This window comes from Eurypyga helias, unplaced genomic scaffold (genome assembly GCF_000690775.1).
Source record: "Eurypyga helias isolate BGI_N326 unplaced genomic scaffold, ASM69077v1 scaffold5689, whole genome shotgun sequence".
NCBI classification, from domain to species: domain Eukaryota; kingdom Metazoa; phylum Chordata; class Aves; order Eurypygiformes; family Eurypygidae; genus Eurypyga; species Eurypyga helias.
In genome coordinates this window covers 68,086-89,007 of record NW_010273848.1, presented here as the reverse complement: position 1 = coordinate 89,007, position 20,922 = coordinate 68,086, and the positions used below count along the sequence as shown (strand labels likewise).

Sequence of the window (20,922 nt, the reverse complement as noted above, 5' to 3'; positions counted from 1 at the left end):
GAAACAAATCCTTACAAATGTTTTCTAAGTTCATTTCCTGTAAGCTGTGTTAGTAGCTCCCCAGGGGAAGTAGCAAAGCCAAGCTACTAACAGGGAAAGCATTGTCTTTCTCAGGTCACGTCTGGAAAACACTCTGCTCAATGACTGCGGGCTCACTTACAGCAGATCTTTAATCTAGTAATCACTCTGAAGAGAGACCACTGCAAATTTAATGGTTCCTCTTACAGAAATAAGAGGAAGTTTTTTAAGAGCTTTTTTGTTTGTTGTTCGGATCCACAGATTTCACTGTCATGAAGTTACAATAATCAGAGGAGAAAGGCTAGGAGCTTTAGTCCTAGGTTTCTTGGCACAGAAATGAAATCTTTGTCTTGCCTTTGTACTTACGCAGTCAGGAGCATATATCAACTACACCGGTAGTCAGTCATCAAGCAGGAAAACAAACACACTTCTCATGCGGTTAGAAATAGGTCTGTCTTTGAATGTGTATCAGAAAATTGATGCAACAGCACAAAAATATTTATTTCCAAGGAGGCTTTTGTTTTTAAAATGATATCCTTACAATCTGCTTTAGAGGGACATAGCAAAAGAGTAGGTTGCTTCTAAGATATGCAGGAGTACCACAATACGTTTAGGCTGCCAGTGTAAATAATACGTAAGTCAGGACGTTTAGGACAAACACAAAAGCATTGACTCTTCTGTGCTGACACCTTCATAAGCCTGGATACAAAAGTGATTTTCAGTGATATATGCTTCCAGTGAGAGATACCTATCTGAATATTCTCAGGAGGAGAGAAATAATAGAAGAAAACAGACCTGCCACACTGACATATTTAGATACTGGAACTAGGAGAAGCAGTATTTACAACTGAACTTATGGTTGATCTTTTCTAATGGTGTTAAACCTTTATTCCTAAAAGCTTTTGACTCCCTTCTTTCTATGCATGGGACAAACAAGGCTAGGATGTAAACGTTATGACTTGCCAGTGTTAGCAGAAAACTGCTGTGGTAATGCAGAAGATGCAAACCAGTGCTTTATAAGCCTACTAGCCTATTCTGGTACAGTCTAGATATGCTAGTGCAATGCTGAGTTCAAAGTAACAAGCCCTGATGATTGATGCAGTTAATTAGCTGGGACATAACAGACAAACATGGCCAGATTTCCTCTGGACCTGATCTGGCTCATACCCAAACAACATATATATCCCCACATAATGCTTACTTGCATTTCCGTGTCACAGCTGGCATTAAATGACTGAGCTGCTGAGTCTCTAACACAACATGCTCTATCCTTCCAAACATGAAGTGGGTGAGTTGTAGATAGACCAGTTAAGAACAAGAGTTCCATTAAATTTGAGAAGGAATGGGCATTTACTCTTTCATACCAGTAAAGGTCAACTTCTGTAATGTCACTCGTATATGCATGTTAATGCGAGAAAAAGAAAAGCTCAGAAAAACTGCCCATTGAAAAAATTTTATATTATGATATTATCAAAGAGGATTTCAACATGTGAAACTGGGTAGCACCACTCTACAGCTATTTACACATACTTGAAGCTATGCAAGCAACAGAGCTAGCATTTAGCACACTGAATTTAATTTGGCAAGTCATTTATTTTTGCTGAATGCTGTAGAAGCAAGGGTCAAGATTACAGTCAGAGCTCAGCTCTGGAGCAGGTACCTATTGTGGAAATGCCAATAGCTTTTTATTTGATGTGGTCAAAACAGATTACTTTTCAAATTCATATGCTGCAGTGTTAACAGCTTTTATCTCCTTAGCACTGCTGTCATAAATTTTGCAAGCAAAAAGTAAATTCACCTCAGAATAAAAATTACTACTTGCAGACAAATTACCACACACATTATCTTAAGAAAATAATGTCTGCATTTCCATTTGTCTCAAAAGCCCATTTCTGTCTAGCAATTTACAATAATTTTTTAAAGGATACTGCACGCATTATAACAAGTAAAAGGACAGACTCACATGAATGCAACCTTTACCAAACCCAGTTCTATTTTGTAAGAAAAACACATGGTTTTTTAATCTACAAAGGCAATGCCATAAATTGACTGGAGTGGTTCATGACTGAATTACTCTCATTTTATGCAACTTAACCCTGTAATTTCAGTAGAATAACACAGTGTGAATTGAGATCAATAACTGCTATGAACATTATATATGATTCACTTTTAATTAATTTCTGGTACATACTAATTTTGTATAGACCTTTAGATTTAAAATCATCCTTTAAGTTAAAGTGCATCAATGCTTCAGTTTCTCTACACACAGTACCATCACAAGCAACACCTGCCTAGCAGATTGAAATCCACATCCCTCTGCTACATGAATAAGTAAAACACAAATGTGAGCAAGGTAGCACAGTAAAGGAAGTAGTCTACAACTAGTTGCAAGACTGAGTATGGCAGTAATATGACTTCAGTGATACCCCATCTCTGGTCACCTACTCATTCCTTCTTGTCAGTCCCATCCCTGCTGCAAGGACAGCCTGCTGTGTACTCTGCAGCCTGAAGAACTGAGCTAATTCTGATTTTGCTTAATGCCAGGTTGCAATTCATAATGGTTCAGTAATAAGCGGATGAGCCACAGAGTATGACTGAACCATGGAGAGTAGACATCTGAGTGCCTGAAGCCATGCTGTGGCTCCAGTTGTTCAAGATGTGTGCGTTTAAACTGAAGATTAATTTTTCAGCAACAGGTTAACTATTACGTACAAGATGATAATGAACAGCCTTATGTTGTCTCCCAGCTATAACTGGCATTTTCAGGACAAAGGTTAATGTGTGAGGTTGACTGTTATAAGTGACCTCCTGTCATGGTTTAAACTGTCAGCAACTAAACATCACACAGCCACTCACTCACCTCCCCTCCCAGTGGGATGGGGAAAGAATTGGAGGAAAAGGTAAGAAGATTCATGGGTTGGAATAAGAACAGTTTAATAATTGAAAGTAAGTGAAATAAAATTATGTTACTAATAATACTAACAATACTAATACTACTAACAGTACCAGTTATAATATATAATGAAAATACTATTGCCTATAATAATATGATGTAATGAAAATAATGGGAAAAAACCCCAAAAGTTACCACTGTTCACCACCTGCTGACTGACACCCAGACAGTCCCAGAGCAGCAAGAGCCAGAGCAAGAGTGAGAGAGAGATATAGAGTCCAAAGGCCCCAAAAGTCCCCAGAGACAGAACCCCCTAGGTCAATTTCCTCCCGTATATATGGACTGTGATGTTTTCTGACATGAAATATCCTTTTAGTCAGTTGGGGTCAGCTGTCTTGACTGTGTCACCTCCCAGCCTCTTGTAGAGAAGAAGTTGGGAACACAGGTGCAGTAAAAGTCTTTGGCTCAATGTAAACATTGCTTGGCAACAACAAAACCATCAGTGTGTTCTCAACATTATTCTCAGAACAAATCCAAAACAGAGCCTCATGCTAGCTACTGTGAAGAGAATTAACTCTATCACAAACAAAATCAGCACACTTTCTCTTAGAAGCAATTAATTTACCTTTGTTGGTTTGCTGAGAAACATTGTTACTTTTCCAAAACATTTCCAAAACAAGTTCATAGATATGTGAACTAACATATATGAGAAAACTTTTATTCGTAGCAGTAGTATTGTTATGATCCTTGCACACAACCTCAGGATGTAACCTACAGACCTTGTTATCACTGGAACTATCACAGGTGTCAGAGGAGCTTTTCGTATGTTCAGAGTCTGAGGACAGGGCCAAAAGATTTTTCCTGCTAAAAGTACATCAAGTCCAATCAGTTGCCCTAACTCTTCCATAATTCAGATAATTGTCTCATTTACCAATGTAAATGAAAATATAAAGACTAGTAGCTGAAGAAACAAACACTTTGGAATTTGGGTTCACACCCAAATGGAATGGTATTTCTTGCAGCAACCATCTGACTTTCACATATCTTTTTCCTACTGGCTAGACCTCCCACAGAGCATGAAACCAACTAAGATTTTTGTACATGTTCTATTTTTAAAAAGAATGAGATTATTTTTATTTAAGAGGACCATAGAATGGCATCGATAACAAATTCTAAATGAACTGATGAAATAGGGGCAGGCAGATAAATGGGAAGGCTTGACAGTAGTATTTAAATATACCACACACAAGGTACCTCACAAGGAGGCAAAGCACGAAGGAGCTCACAGTCAGTGATTCATACATATGATAAAAAATGAGGACTCTTACAAACAGAAATGGTAGGAGAAGCTGAGCAGCATTTTAGAAATGAGTCTACATAAAGATACAGCATGTAGACATTTCTAACTAAGTTTTTCACATTTTAATTGAGTAGTTAGTTTATTACTGGGCCCTGCAGAAAAAGCAGTCTCTAGAAAGGGTCTGAGTGTAAGAAGCACATTGCAAAACCAGATGTTTTCTGAGAAGAGTATTTTCAGTTTTTCTCTTCCAAATCGTGTTCCTCACACCTCCACTCATATCAAGAAACACAACCACAAAATTGCAACGGCCACTCTATGAATGTTTTCTTTGTAATCATCTTGTAACTCTCTCAGTATAAGGAGCTTCAGAGAAAGCAAGATGATCTGAAGAAACCTTAGGAAAACTGAATGAACCCAGACGTACTACACAAATTGATTATCCAAATCTTAAATACACAAAGTATGCAGTAGGTCACTAAATTCACTCCCTACAATTGCAAGAAACCAAGAACAAATGATTAATTTAGATTGGTGCGCTTGACAATCATTGCAATTTCAAACAGTCTATAATAAATATAAGACCTGAAGTATAAACACCAAAGCCATAAAAAGTACCACATGCTACAGAAAAACAGGAGAGAGAAAGATGTTCAGTATACTCTTGATTAAAGTGTCAGAAAACAATGATCCATTAGGCTCTGGAAAACAACAGCAGTACACATAAGAACACCATCTCTTTTAAGTCATTCTACATTTAAGAGAAATTAATTCTACATCAATTTTGCACAGTCTATGTAATTTTGTTCCTTCTGCTTATCAACTATTTTATGTGCTTTGAGCACAAAACTCAAAAAATATTTTCTATATTTTAACACTCCTAGGAATACAACTGTAATTCACATAAAAATGTAATCACAGATATGTAAGCTAAGCATTTAAGAACCTGCAGCAGTGAAGTCTTAGAGATATGCTGCTCCACCAGCTGAGTCCTCTATTGTAAAGAAGCCATCTGAAATAGATGTGTGAGTGTGTGTCTGCAGATACACAGATATAATAAACTGTCAGCAACAGATAATGCTAGAAAAGCGAACCATAAATGCACCTGGCTGCCTTTGTAGAATGTCCTACTGTTAGATAAGACATTAATTTATTTCTGTGATAGACAGCAAACAGGGACTTTCCCAAATCTTTAAGCTTTTATCAGAAATATAACATTTTTCAGTCTGTTGAACTGGTGATAATAAGAAACTATATGTAAGTAAACTGGGAGTAAAACGTGTTATAAACTGGCTGTCTTCCACCTTTTCCCTTGATTAGTTGCCAGTCTGGCCACCTGCCACAGACTGGTGAAAGATTTTACCTCAAGAGAGGACAAAAGATGTTACAAACTGCACAAAAGTACCAGAGGCATCAGGCACACAAGCACTGTAAAAACAGAAAAAGAGAATGTAGTCAAAGATGGATATACAGAGGAAAAAAGATCAACCAGTTCTCTATTTTAGTCGTCTCCAGAGAATGGTGAAGGATACTTGGCCAAATCATGACTCCAGTCTGTAATACAACACTGGCCATGCTCAGCCTACAGTGTTCAGGTTGTAACTTAAAATTGGACAAACAGACTAGCAGATATTAACTACCAAATCAACCATCCACCCAATCAATTTAAGGTTATGGCACACCTACTGTCAAATAGAAAAAGGCACATTTGATTGCCTGACTGGGAAGCCAGTGGAAATGGGATTCCCAATAACCTTGCGAGATAAGGATGTCCCTTTGACAAAATATGTTACTAATAGAATATTTAATTATCATCAGCTGGAAATTAGGCTCAGTACACACACTGAAAGTTGATGACACTGTGTGCCTACTTTACATTTATAATGTAACATTGCAGTGCTGACGTTCTACCACTTTTTAGGTTATTGATAGTAAATGTCAATAAGGACTTTACTACTCAGAATAAGCTGGTCAAGTTCTAGTGGCTACTGATTTCTGGAACACTGTCTAAGGATTTCCAGAATTTAATTAACAGTAGGGGGAGTGACAGCAAGTGTTTTAAAGAAATCTCCAGAAGACTGAAGAATCAATCCTTTCTGTGTGACCTGTTACATCAGCTTTCTGCATTATCATACCATGATCATACATCATCCAGTTTACTCAGCTGTAAATTATTCCCAGACGATGATATCCTCTAACATGTGGATGATATGAGTGATTGATTCTGTTGAGTAGGTATAAAGAAAAGGGTAAACAAACCTCCATCATAAACCTGAGTCTTTTGCTTTCCCAGCCTTGCTGTGGAAACGTCAAGAAGAAATCTGAATGGCTGCTTGCCCATCTAATGTGAATGAAGTGGAACAAATGTATTTAATGTACTTCCTGCTGTGAACAGCATGAGGCTTCAACAATTCCACTAAGGCAAGATGACTGTTTGTCAGCCTGGTTGTAAGACTGTGTGCTCTCATGGTAACACTGAATACAGTAGCACGGAATTAAAATCACGTGGGAAGACAGCCACTGACAAAAAACTTGAAGCAAACAAAATAATTGTAAGCATTCTTCTCTTAGCTGCAAAATTCCAGCTCTGCATTCATCATCTCTTCTCTTCTGATTTCAAAATGTAATTACAAACCAAGAGATTAAAATTTGCCCACAACACCAAACAGAGTAAGTAAAAAGGAGTCCAAAGCAGCAGCCCTGTAATCAGAACATTTGATTATGGAGAGCAGAGGTTTGACTGTGAGCCTTGCTGCAAGGGATAAAACATTTTGTATCAGACGTATTGTCCACAACACAGTACCACTGTTAGTGCTGGAAACAAATTACAGGCTCTGCGTTCCCAGATGGATAGTAACACATGCATTTGACCTCATTTCTTCTCTATATATGTGAAATGATTTCAAAGTCACAACTTCAGTTGGAAAAACAGAGCGCTTCCAGGCTGATCCGTTGCTAAGTGCCTGGGGATTAATGCATTTACATGGAAGACTGGGGTCTGAGTGTTTTCAGGGTCTGAGACTGAACTCCAGAACTCCTCTCTCTAAGGGGAATGAAAAGTGCACAGCAATTTTATCTTTCTTTTTCCTAGATGCATAATATTGATCTATTATGTAAAGTGCCTCCTCCGAAAGAGCTTTATGCTAAACTCTGTGCTCTCCATGCAGGATAGGTGTGTCCTGAGCCAATCAACTGACCTCAAATTCTTCAGGAATTTCTGTTCACCACTCAGATCCTTGACATACATGAAGACAAGTAGTTCAGCTCATCAACTCTGGACAGATTTAGTAACACAAGTTCACATTTGTATGGAAAATGGTTGAGTTTGTTGTTTGGTTTTGGATTTTATCTTGAATATCTAAATACCTATTGAAACAGCATTAATTTCTTTAGATTTCAACTGGATTCTTTTAGATTTTTCTTTAGAAATCATAATTATTTTATGAATAAGGAATAGTAATGTATCTCTGTTGCTTAATGGCATTTCATAGTAGGAGCTGTTTTAACGCAAAATTAAGAAAAAATCCTCCCTTCATGCCAAGTAGTGCTTACGACTTTGGATTGAATGCCAAATTAAATTTCTAAGGGTAGGGTTTATATCTACTGTAAGAAATCAATGTATTCAGATGCACCAGGTGATTGATCTCTACAGTTTAAATACTTCTTCCAGGATGGGATGGTTCCTGGGAGTACATCTCTCTCTTCCTTAACTACAGGTTCCTGACATAGCCTGCTTGAATGAGATGTCTAAATGTACAGATGGCTAATACCAAGTGAGATTACTGCCACCCCAATGTCTTTCCCCTGAATGCTTTTCTTCTGTGCTTCATGGTTAGTAATTATCACCTCTGATTCAAGCAGATATATGTTTTTTATTTTTTTAGTGCTTAAATCCAAGACTTCCATGCACAATGTATTTTTCATGCATAACATAAGTATTTCATTAACATAATCCTTTTCTTCTTTTCTATCTGTCTCCAACTTCAGGACCTATCAGAAAAAGTCCCTTCCAAATTAAATGTTCCAGCACCAGTTCTAAAATCACCTTTCACAATATGTAAATATACCTGTGCATATTTTGCATACTATGATTTTTTTTTTCAGACTTTGCTGTGGGAGCACAGCACAACTGTATAATCCCCAATTAAAGTATTCAGTAGCCAGGAATTTCTTTGATATATTCTGGTTCACTAGAAGGTTGAGCACACCCCTTTTAGTTTCTTGCCATGATTGTATAGAAACTCAGCTATTTTAGTTAGACCCTAAGGGCCTTCTCTAGAAATAAGAGAAGAAAAGTCTTTGATGATAGGTACTGAAGGTGAATGTTTCCTAAGTAACTTGCATTGAATGCCAGAGGAGATAAGGTAATGTTGCTAGTGCTGACTTGAATTCCATAGGAAAAATCTCATGTAGTATTATTAAACTTTGACCTTTGCTGTTTTTATCTTTTAACCTGAAGAAGTCAATGCATAATGTTAATCTAGTCAAGCACTTGGTGTAATCACAGCTTAATGACATGCTGTGACATTCCACCAAAGAAACTTTGTTAGGTAGAAGATGCATTTAAACAAACAATAAGAAAAATATATCTTTTTAAATAATAAAAAAAGTGCATGGTGGAAAACTTTCCTGGTAAGTAAGTTGTCAGTAAGTTTCTGAACACAAAATTTTTTGTGGAAGTACTTTCCCTGATAAAGAAAGTAAAACAGGAGTTCTGTCACACTATTTCAAATATGACACATGAAACATTTTGTGTGCAAAAAGACAAGTGAATGTTTGTATAAAACGATCCAAATCTATCCTTCAAAACCTCCCTATCTTTCAATACCCAAATATTGTTTACTCTCACTAACAAATGTAGATGTTTCAGTTGTTACATAAGAAAAATGTTCAACTCTAACGTCCCAAACACTTCCCCAGCTTTTTTAATAAATCCCATAAGATTAGTATTATTTGTTAAATAATTCCAGTATAAAAGTTTGAAGCATTGAGGCAAGCTGTGCTCATAAATTGATTAACTTTCATAATTTCTTATTCAAAGTCACTCTAGGTTACTGTAAAAATTACTGTATAAGGCTATGAATGGAAATAACTTATTTTAAATGCTAAAACCAGTTTATAAGTGTTCCCTCCCAGGCACTGTGGTTCCCACTGAAGTTAGATGCTCTAATTTCAGCTCATCTCTTGCAGAAAAATTCTCCCCATCCCAAAATTTCTCTATACTTTTTAAGCTGTCAGAACACCTTCAGCAGCTGGGTAATCAGCTTCCTCATGGATATATTTTTACAGCTACTCTGCCAGTATTCTATGCTCTGCTATCTACAAACTGTAAAGTTCATGAATGCATCAAAATTATTTAAAAAATGAAATTGTTGTAAAAAACGTACACAAATAAACCTGTATTTGCTATCACAGCAAAGTCAGATAAACATTTCTATTTCATCTGGCATTCGCTATATGATCTGTTACCTTACAGGAAGGGACTTTTTTTGTATTCATTAATGTTATATGATTACCCAAATGCTCCACAGAGAAAACAAAAGCACCTCTGTCACAGGATTACAGGAGAGAAATTTCAGGCAGATTGAGCATTTACGATGCAATTAGATGGGTGTCAACTTCCTGCCTTTAAGAGCTGCCTTTTATATCCTTAACTAAGGAGAAATCACTGTGCTGATAATAATCATGTATCTTAGTATCAAACTTTCAAAGAGTCCTGTACTACGTAATTTCTCACATTAGTCTTCAGGAAATATGACAGTGTCACAATAGATGGTTTATCGCCTCATAGAGAGGACTAACATAGCTTATCAGTATTTCTTTCACAGAATTTACAGCTGAGATGTCATCCTCCAAACTCCATTCATAAAGGAGAGCAATTGTACCAGCAAAACTTTCTGCTACCACTCTTAGAGAGAGAGCTGCCACACCACAGAGAGAGACGCTGAAGAACAGGCCTGAGACTGCAATAATATTTACATGAATTTTTGAAAGCAATTTGTGATAACAGTGTTTTCTCTTCCCCAGTCACAGACCTTTCTCTAACCACCACCAGAAATGTCCCTTTCAATGTAATATATCAAAGCTATTGACCACTTGAGCAAAAGACATAATTCTGTCTGCACTTCCTTACTCAGGTCACTTCTAAAGCAATGCTCCTGTCTTTTGATTATTTGTTTTATTAAAAAGACAAAAGAAGCATACAGGGACATTTCTAGGCAGAAATTTAAATGCAGCATCGAATCAGAAGGAATATAGCTTGCTGCTTAGCAACTGCTAGATGGCTTCTGGTCCATCAGGGCCTCTCATATGGCCCTTTGGAGCATAATGCAGTGGGCCTGAAGGCTTTCTGGCCACAACCTCGGAAGCACACGTACAAGGGTGCCCATGCAGGAGGCCATATTGGATTACACCTGTTACTGTGATAGACTGGAAAGGTGCATCTCCTTATTCCCAATCATGGCTCATGTGATTTTCCCAAACCATGAAATATCCGTACCAAATACTTTAAAGAACCCACACAGCTTTCCAATAGCACTTTCAGATCTCAAGCTGGAAGCAGCATGTGTTTTAACCCACAGGAAGAAGTGCAAAAATCCAATTTCTACATGCTGATTTGAGTGTGATGCTATTTGTAGTTTCTGTCCTAATCACTTTATTAAATGATCTCCTACCGTCATCTTTGTCAGGTACAATGGTAATTCGAGTGCTTGGGAATTCTGCACCAATTCTTCCACCCATCGGCATGCTTAGCAAAACATCAAAGGTCTCAGCCTCTTCATACAGGGAATCATCTATGATGACGATCCGACACATTTTTTCCTGTTCGTCTTTGTCAAAACGTAGAATGCTGTTGTGATCCTCAGGTCTGGATATGTAGTCAGAGTAAGAAAGTACAGAGGTTGGGGCAGTGCCAGATGCTGTTCCTGTGGCATAAAAGGAAACCAGTCACTACAGATACCATGGTTATAACAATCCCCTCCTAGAGGTTGAATGTTATTTTCATTATCTTTTAATTTCTGTTTACTTTTAGGTGCTAAGATGGGCTGAAACCTCTGACCAGGCTACATTTCTGAGGTCCCTGGACAAACTACTTCTGAATATGATGCAATGCAAGCACATGGCTCCTCAAATTCCTTTGCAGTTTTTCAGTCAGACGGAATACTGTACTCTGTCAAAAGACACAGATGGACAAAGGAGATCCTGCGAGGTTTACCAGTTAACTCCCCTGGTATATTTTTCCCACTGAAGATATTGGTGGACCAGAAATTAATAGTTAGAATTTGATGAAACCAAATTATATTGATTCCAGATCACCTCGCCAAAAATGTTGCTTCATGTCTCCAGGTGAAAAGTAATAAGAAAAGCACAGGTGTGGAGACCCCATGCTCTGTGTGCATATAATTAATATGAGATTGAAAGATAGAGGAAGGAGAAGCATAGCAACTAAGCAACAGTATTTTATACTATTTTTTTCAAAATACACACAAGTAAACATATCCTGAGCAATCACTGAAGTGCTTTCCATTCTCATAACTTTCAGATATATGGGGCTGCATATAACAAAAAGACAAAGAACGCAGATCCGCTTCACCTAACAAATGCAAGAGATTTGGAACATGATAATTTTTGATCTGTATTCAATAATACTCTAAGACAGATTGCAAAAATGAATATATTTCCAATTGAGACTGAAGATGTTTAGATGAAAAAGTAATTAACGGAGTTATAATCCATTTTATTATGTAATAGATAGAACAATTATTTATGCTTTTCTGTCTCCTCCATTTTTGCCTTTTTTTCTTTTTCTAGAGTAGATCTGTTACCTTGTTGTGTGTAGCAGATAACCATCAGTTCCTGGCTCACATCTCCACTTCTTCTGACTGGAATAAATAATTCACCAACATCTTCTTCAATAGTATAGGTGGACTGAGGAATAAAGACAGTTGATTCTGCAAAGGACAGACACATTGGTTTACGCAGTTTTATGGCCTCAGAAAGTCACCTGTGAAATTTTAGCATATTCTGAAGTGCAAAAAATAACTTGTATTTACCAGCAGTGGTGCTAAATTTTAAGAGAAGCTTGGAGGGTGAGAGAAGTAGAATTTCTTAGTCTTACAGAAATGGAAAAGAAAATCGGATCATTAGGTCCTTACTAAGTAGTCTCTAATCTGACTAATTTACTTATCTAGGGCTAATGGAGCAAGACAGTGTTTGGAGAATTTGTCCACATGGTCTATATTTTGATAATTTTCATGTTATTTCATTACTAACTATTAATCACAGAAGTATCAATAGCATAGCTCACACATAGGCAGTGGTTCTGCAAGGACATTCTTAAACTTCCTGCATCAAGATAACCATGAAAAACATTCGGCATTGAGGATGCAAGACTGAGCTCTTGCTATCTTGCTCTGACATTCAATTTGAGCTGGCTGGATGTCTACATTCCTGTCTTACTCAAAGGAGACCATGCCAATACAGTCATTGAAGTCTGGAAAGCAATCTCACCCTAAAAATGTATTGGACCAATGAATGTCACATTTGTTTTAGAGGGAAAAAACTCACTAAAATGCATTTAAAACTAATTTGTTATTTTATACTCATACAAACAGATTGTTGAGCTTTATGCTGTTGTGGGATTCAGGAGCAATTTTCTTCTTGTTCTCACAAAACTTCAAGAACAAAAGGTGGTTATGCATATAATTATACAGAACATTTACAGTTTCATTAATATGACTGCAACCCAAACAGAATACAATTCTGTATAATATCAAACCAAATGGTACCAGATGACTGCACAAAGCAAAGCTTTTCATTATTTCAGAGTACTTTGGCAAACACTGTTCTGAAAATTCTCATGTGACTTATTTGAAAACATGTTCCACGTTTTATTTCTCCAACAGGAAAATACTACTAGCATGACTTAAGGTCAAAAGCCTGCTTTAAAAATGCTGTCATTCAGGTTTGGTAAGATCTACACACTTGCTATTCCAGCAAGTAAAAAATTCAGTGAAAAACACCAAGTTCCTGCCTTTTTTGTTTTAAAGTAAAACAAAATGTAACACTGTAAGCCAATTTGTTCCTTTTACTTGTCCCTTTAGAATTAAGTTGACAAAATGAAAAACTCTATTCTTCAGAATAAAAGCAGGAATCTGATTTGTTCTGTTTCTTGTCTCTCTCCTAATTACCCAATTATGGGTAAAATGACACTATAAAAGTTTAAGAGACCCTATGAACAACATAAAAGCTTGGCAGAGAATGATCTATATCATCTTAGTTAGTGTAAGAAAACACATCCTTATGCAATCTCCTTTTGCGATAAAACATTAACTAATGTCCCATACACCAAAGGGCGGTACAGCTTTCCAAACAAGCTCATCATTCAGATTAATGAATTTTAGAATAATTCTCACTGGAAGAAAGAAGAACAAAACTTTTGATGTTTCCTATTCAGTCAGTGTCTGAACTTGTTATACACTGTGCTTTAAAAGATTATTAGAAAACCCAGCCCTTTGCCTCAGAGTTCTCTTTATATTTTACTGTAGATATTCCTTGATTTGCAGTTTATTGTGCATTTCATTTTCACCTATGCAACTTCAGTTTATGTAAAATTACTACAAATGTTCTGAGACTGTACACATTTCATCTTAATATAAGAGATAGAAAAAAATACTATTGGCATTAAGAAGACTGAGGTGATTATCTTAAGTCGTGCTCTCTCACTGATCATAGAAAAAATAGATTTAACACATTTTCAAGTAATTTCTATGTCTCATACATACTGCTTTTCAGGTTAAGCACTAGTTTTCTTAGTGACTAAACACAGCTATCAGATAACCTCTGGTTTGACTTGCATTTGTAACTAGGAACTAAGAAACCTCTGACAGGATTCCTACCCTGTCTTCTTCAAATGTTAATTAGGGAAGACTATATAAAACAAGCTGTTACAGTACAGATTGTCCAATACTGTCCAATACTTAAGATTCCCTAAGGACAATTTTGTGTGACCATGGCCCATGAGTTCAAGTGTCTGGATGCAGCTGAAAATCAAAACAACCAGAACATATTCTACTTTTTTTTTTAAATCAGCTTCTTTCTTCATTTGAATTTAACCATAATTATACTTGTTCTTAACACAGTTTGTGCTGTACTTGCTCTAGTGAATCTTACCCTTATTGAGCTTCTCAGCTTGATATTAAAGCCTAACTGTTGTAACCAGTTTGCTCCAAGACCTGAACTTGTGGGGACTAACCAGACTGGACTTTACTGTACCATTCTCTCCCATATAAATTACCATGGCAGAGCAACTCAAGTCAGCCTCCAGCCACCTGTGTAGATACACTCTGTTTGCAAACACATTGAACTGAAAGCCTATTATATCTAAGATGAAAACAAAACTAAATAAAACAAAGAAACATACAGGAAAAATTAAGGTATTTCATGAAAGTATGTTACCTTAGTTACATATTAATGAATCACTTAAAGTCGTAGAGGACAAACAGCTACCTAATGCCCAAGTATACTTTCAGAAATATTCTGAGGAAAGGTAAGCTCTACTATCCACTGTTACTCATAGTATTTGCCCTCCAGTTTATCTTTTGGTATGTGCACATATTGGTAGAAAGGTTCTTACCATCTCCTGGGTCAATAATTTCCACTGTGGATACAGCAGGAAATTCCAGAACTGCCATGACAGGCTCAGAAATAACAATTTGAAAGGACTCAGACTGTTCATGTTCACCATCACTCAAAATCCTTACTCGCCATGTAGCTAAGGTTTGGCCAGGATTAAACTGCACCTGCTTCTGGGCTTTCCCTCTGAAGTCTTTATCTTTCTTAGCAGTACCATCTTTGGTGCTAATACCTGCCAAAATCAGAAATTCAGGTCATTATAAACATTGCTTGTAATCTTTATTTTATTACATCCTCTTTTAAAAAAGAAGTTTTAGAAAAATATACTTTTCACAGCCTGAGAGTGTTCAAGTCAACTCCATTACTCTAGGTCAGTTTTATATTCATGTCACACACAGAGGTAGAAGCACATCCATCAATTAGCATTATGAAAGGCAGTTTAGACAGAACTAGCCAAAGGAAAACTAACTACTTAGAAAAACTACATTCTCTGAGATTACGGTCAAGTTTCCATTTCTCTGTTAATTCAACTATGGATGCCCAGAAGGGCCAACATACTACCCCCACACCCTTTAACAATCTAGGTTTTCTTTTACTCTAAAATATATAAATAGCATGCTGCCTGAAACACTCAAAAATATTTATTTCTCTCATAAAAAATAAAAACACACCTGGGAAGTTCAGCCTTCAAGGGACAAGCTAAGGAAAACATAAAGACACAAGGGGGTAAAACATACAGAATAAGGATGAAAGAAGATGTAAAATCTGGACCATTGATGTCATTCCCACTACAATAAATATTTTAAAAAATTATTATCCTCATGTTTCAATGTTTGCATAATGAAAATCATTAAACTCAAGTCAAGTTGAAACCACAAAGCCATGGGATAAAATCCAACAAAGCTCATTCCACTGAGACAGCACAGACCTTTCAACCTCAGATCCAGACTGCTCTAACATGGGTTTTCATTGGTGTTTCCCATTTAAAGGCTGTCTGACAGGCCCTCAAAGAAATTAGACAGTCCTTCAGAACTATCTCCAACTCATGCATTTGGCCTCTGAACCCCACAGTAACACTCCAATCTTAAAGATCTTTCTCAGGTTTTCAGAAAAAAACTTAAAACTTCTCCCTTCTCTGCCTGTTCCTTCTTCCATTTGTATTGTTTAATGTATTAAAGCACATCACCTCTCCCTATAAACCTTGCCTTTCTTACTTCGTGCTTGTGGCTCCTCCTAAGCCATAGCCAATATTTTACATAACCTATAACCCTTCAGCCACTTCGGCACTGCACATTGACCAGAAAGGCCAGTAAACATTTTAACCAATATCTTCCATGTTCTTTCCAACTCTGTAATTCCATTTTTTTCAGGCTCAAGGTAGTCAGAGGCAAGTTATTCAAACTGCTTTTGTTAGATTTGGGTCAGCTCAATTCAGAAACTGAACTTGAATCCATAGGTAGAAAATTTTGTAAACACTCTATCTGAAGGATCAGAAGTCAAACCCGTATCTGTTAATCAGTACCAGGCATTAATCTAAACCACACATCCTTGACTTTGTGTTTCATTCATCTCTTTTATTCTTTTACTTTCTTTAAAGGAACTATATTATAAAAGTTCACTGTCCAAACCCAAGGCTTTTAAGTTAGATCCAGTTAGTTAGTGCCTATATCCCTTAAATCTCATGTCAAAATAAGTGTCCTAACTACAACTCAACACCTGAAATTCAGATTCTTACTTAGAAAGAGACTTAAACAGAAATATGATTTTTAAGCTAATCTTGTGCTCCATGCCAGGTAAATGCTCCTTGGTCCAAATTCATCACCAGGAAGAGAATGGGAACATATCCAGAAGGTATAAGTAGGTGTGAGGTTGCAGAGTGTGATAACACAACCTTTTCACTCCCCAGACACCGCAAACAGCTTTCAACAACTCCTGGAACATCCTCAGTTGACTGCCAACACTGACTGAAGAAAATGAACCTAATGCTCATAGCGGCTAATCAGACCTGCTCACCAAGAGCCTTCCTGGAAAATGATCTATGTTTAGTACTGCCTTTCCAGCTGCTACAAACGTATTTTCTCATTACAGGAAAAATAAAGTCCGGAAAGGGACTGTACTCTGTGAAACAAATATAAGAGTGGTATCGATCAAATCAAAGAAGGAATCACAGGATGGTTTGTGTTGGAAGGGACCTTAAAGATCATCCAGTTCCAACCCCCCTGCCATGGGCAGGGACACCTTCCACTAGACCAGGTTGCTCAAAGCCTCATCCAGCCTGGCCTTGAACACTTCCAGGGATGGGGCATCCACAGCTTCTCTGGGCAACCTGTTCCAGTGCCTCACCACCCTCTCCGGGAAGAACTTCTTCCTGATATCTAATCTAAACCTTCCTGCTTTCAATTTAAACCCACTCCCCCTTGTCCTGTCACTACAGGCCCTTGTAAAAAGTCCCCCCCAGCTTCCTTGTAGGCCCCTTCGGGTACTAGAATGCTGCAGTAAGGTCTCCACGGAGCCTACTCTTCTGCAGGACCGGGTTCTGCATTGTTAAGTCAAAAATTAATGCAGAAGGAAAAAAAAAAAAAAAGAAGAATAAAATTTCATGATATAACTAAAGAAATCATATACTTAGCATAACAAAGGATACTTGCTTTAACAAAGAAGTATTGTCTTTTGAATCTAGAATGCTTAGTATGGAACATGAGATTCATACTAAGTTCAACACAGGCTGAATACTAAGTTTCAAACTTAGTTTCAACAGGAGGATATAGCTCTATTGATACATTTTATCAGCTAGCTGGCCAGTGATTCACAGAAACAATTGATAAGTTAAAAATTTTACTTACTTATAAAAGAGGTTTCTCCTAGGTAACCTCTTCGTTTAAGAACAACATCAAGATATTTGGAGTCTTCATTTACTAAATAATACTCTTTTTCTAAGGAGATCCATGCCCAATTTAGGCGAAAATGTTGATTTTTCAGCTTATTGCCTCCTGTAAAACAAAATTATGAACATATATTTATCAATTTTTCTTTTTCATTAAGTGCTACTTTTTCTTTTTAGGTTAATGTAACTTTTATCCTGGGTATCTTAGCAGGACATAACAATTAAAAGTTTTCAAAGATTTTAAGCTACAAAATAACAAGTAAAGAACTCAACCGTGATACATTTGGTACAAAGAAGAATAAATTTTATCTTAGATGCATACAAACTAGTCACATTCATTCAAGGGTATGAAAATTTTCTTCTTTTTCAAGGGAAAAAGAACAAGAATTAATCAAAATATATTTGGGATGCCTTGGTTTACAAATTACAAAAATTGTGGATGGTCCAAGTTTCTGCAGCACTGTATTGGTATTTCCAAATAAGACACAATGCAGGTCATCATACAGAACTTCCTCAATATAATGTGACTGCCAGAAGCACTGGAAGACCCTTATCATCCTGAGGAACTGGAGATGATACCAACCAACTTTTAGACTGCATTTACCTATGCAGCCTGCTTTTAAAACTCAGTATTTTTTTAATTAAATATAACAATTTCTGCTCTTATCCATTTAGAATTTATGATCAGCACCTTATGATTTTAGGAGGAGCTTTCACATCTTCCTAGAAATTGGTTTCCGCAAGATTACGTATCTCACATACACGCTACAGTTTATACCTAAGCTTACATGCTTAGGTATAACCAACAAGTGTTGGTTTAAGTAGGACTGCCTGTGTCACCTAAGAAGACTCAGAGAGATAAAAATGCTTCTTGGAATTTTCTTAAACTATTTTGCAATAACTTATCTTCACAATATGATGAATGCCCCCAACTGAGTAAGCTGCTGAGATATGTTTTGAGAGTGAATTTTGAGTAGACCAAAAGATGTCCTCACAGTTCTTTTTACAGAGGCACCACTGTAGCAACATACTCCTGGTGAAGAAAGCAGACTCCAAGGAACCTTTGAAGGTCTTCAGTTTAGCAGTGTATTATATGAACAAAAGTAGTCCCCCTTTTTGAAACCAAAGCAATTCAGGCATACAGGAAGCATCCCTAAAAATTTTGCAAGGGATGATATGGAAGTCATTTAACTCCAGCTGCGAAACACTAAGCACCAGCCTAAAATCTGAGCATGTCGCAGCCTAATCTCTCACTCCCAGCAGAAATGGAGTAGTTGTGTCTATAATTAATGAGATTTGTACAACTGTAAAACAACAAGAAACACTTATTGGAATGGCAGGATTCACTGACTTTTTTTTGTCTCCAAAAAGCAATCTGGAAACAACAAATGCAAACAGATGGCATGCCAAGGTCCAGTTAAAAATGCTACTTTTTTCAGTTGGAAAAGTACTAGCTGAAGAGAGCTATCACCCATTTCACTGACAGTAAACCAAGGATTTGTACAACAGACTGAATATCTCAAATTAGATTAACACATTTCTGAAAAGATATGGCATAGCTTTACTTTCTCATGTACAGTTTACCTCCATCTGTTCATAGATTTTCCACAGTAAAAAAGACATTTCTTGTCAGTATAGATATTCTGGATGCCACAGATAAAAGGGCATGACAATTTAAGTTTTGTATATCATCCTATTGGATGCATTTGCTATTACTCAGGAGAATCCTCTAATGTCCATAGCAAGAATAAAATAACCTGTTCAGCTCAATGAAGTCATATTTGCTCATTCAGCAACTGTCTTCAGGAATGCTGGTTTATGTGGTAGGCTGTAGTCTGATTTCCTTCCCACAAGGTGCTGCTACAGAACAAGGTTTGCTCAGGTAATGACTGTCTGAAATGTGCAAGGAATTCCCTTTAGTAATTATCACTTCTGTACACAAGCCAGTGAATAAAGTAATTGTTCTGAACAGCAGAGAAATATGTGTAAGTATTTCAGTGCACTCATGGCTTAACTACTGGAGGAAGAGCCAAATGGAGGTTGGTTTTTCCCTTACAGTTTCTTCCATTTTATTCCTTGAAAAATTAGGCAGCGCTTCCATATGCTTCCACTGTGCTTCAAAGATAAGCCTCTATATGTCTTTATTGACCTGTACACTAGAGAAAAAAAAACAAAAACCAACCACCATAATTGTTTCATCTCACATAAAGGCAATGGTACTGTGCAAACAATAGGAGGGAAATAGTGGAGTATCATGCTGCTCTCCTTGCCCTGCTTCCTTCTGTTCTTTTGATCTTTGTTGCCACTGACAAATGGGAAGGCTACAAACACACATACCAAAAGATGTAATGAACACCACAAGAAAACCAGTAACCATAGTGTTGGCTACACCAGCACTTATATTAGGTTAGCCATAGGTTACATCTTCCTATTAGTTTACTGGGACAAAAGCAGCAGAATATGTCTTGTACTTTAATGTGGTGAGAAAAGCCATTTGTGTGCTCCCTGGTACATGCTGCTCAATTTAAACATAATTTGCCAGTGAGATAAAAGTTTCTAAGATATGAAAGGAATGAAAATTTACTGCCAATTAGAGGAGAGAGAACCTATTAGTATCACTACTGAGGAAAGAATACTGCTGGATGATCTTACTAGAAATGTCAGACATCTGAAGCCCCCCAGCCGAAGGAAAAATTCTAGCAGGATTTGTATCTTTTTAGACAGAAGAGATGCCAGCCAGGGAGTGGAAAGCAACAGGAAATCCAGCATAATTTGTTCTACTGTGTAAGCACTGCTCAGCAGTACCCAAAACACTGGTGTGTTATCAGCACCAATGCAAAGCACAGCACTATGACGGCTGCTGTGGGGAAAGTTAACTCCATCTGAGCCAGAGCAGACACAGTAAACTAGATGAAACTGGGCCTTTCCTACAACATAGTAGAGCCAAGCACCATGCAAACATAAGGTTGGTAGAGAATTTTAAGAGCATAGCTTTCAGAAATTATAAATTATCAGAAATAAAATTTCACATGCCAACTTAATTTTGTTCCATATTAAATTCCATATTAAATATGCCCTACAATAATATTTCTATAGACAAATGAATTTTGCATTGCTCACTAGCACTTTCCTTGGGCACAGTCAAACATTTAGCTGCTAGGAAAATAATTAAGGTACTATACCTCAATGACAGTT

General features: G+C 37.0%; 1 protein-coding gene across 1 annotated transcript in view; it reads right to left on the bottom strand.

The window, feature by feature from the left end:
• FREM2 (FRAS1 related extracellular matrix protein 2) overlaps positions 1 to 20,922 on the bottom strand; it is a gene marked incomplete at its 5' end in the record, with an annotated part of 128,029 nt that overhangs the window by 39,036 nt on the left and 68,071 nt on the right. The window contains 4 exons of the mRNA XM_010159615.1: positions 10,883 to 11,134; positions 12,035 to 12,160; positions 14,845 to 15,075; positions 17,687 to 17,833. Coding sequence (XP_010157917.1) covers positions 10,883 to 11,134; positions 12,035 to 12,160; positions 14,845 to 15,075; positions 17,687 to 17,833 — 756 coding nt within the window. The remainder of the gene's footprint in view (positions 1 to 10,882; positions 11,135 to 12,034; positions 12,161 to 14,844; positions 15,076 to 17,686; positions 17,834 to 20,922) is intronic.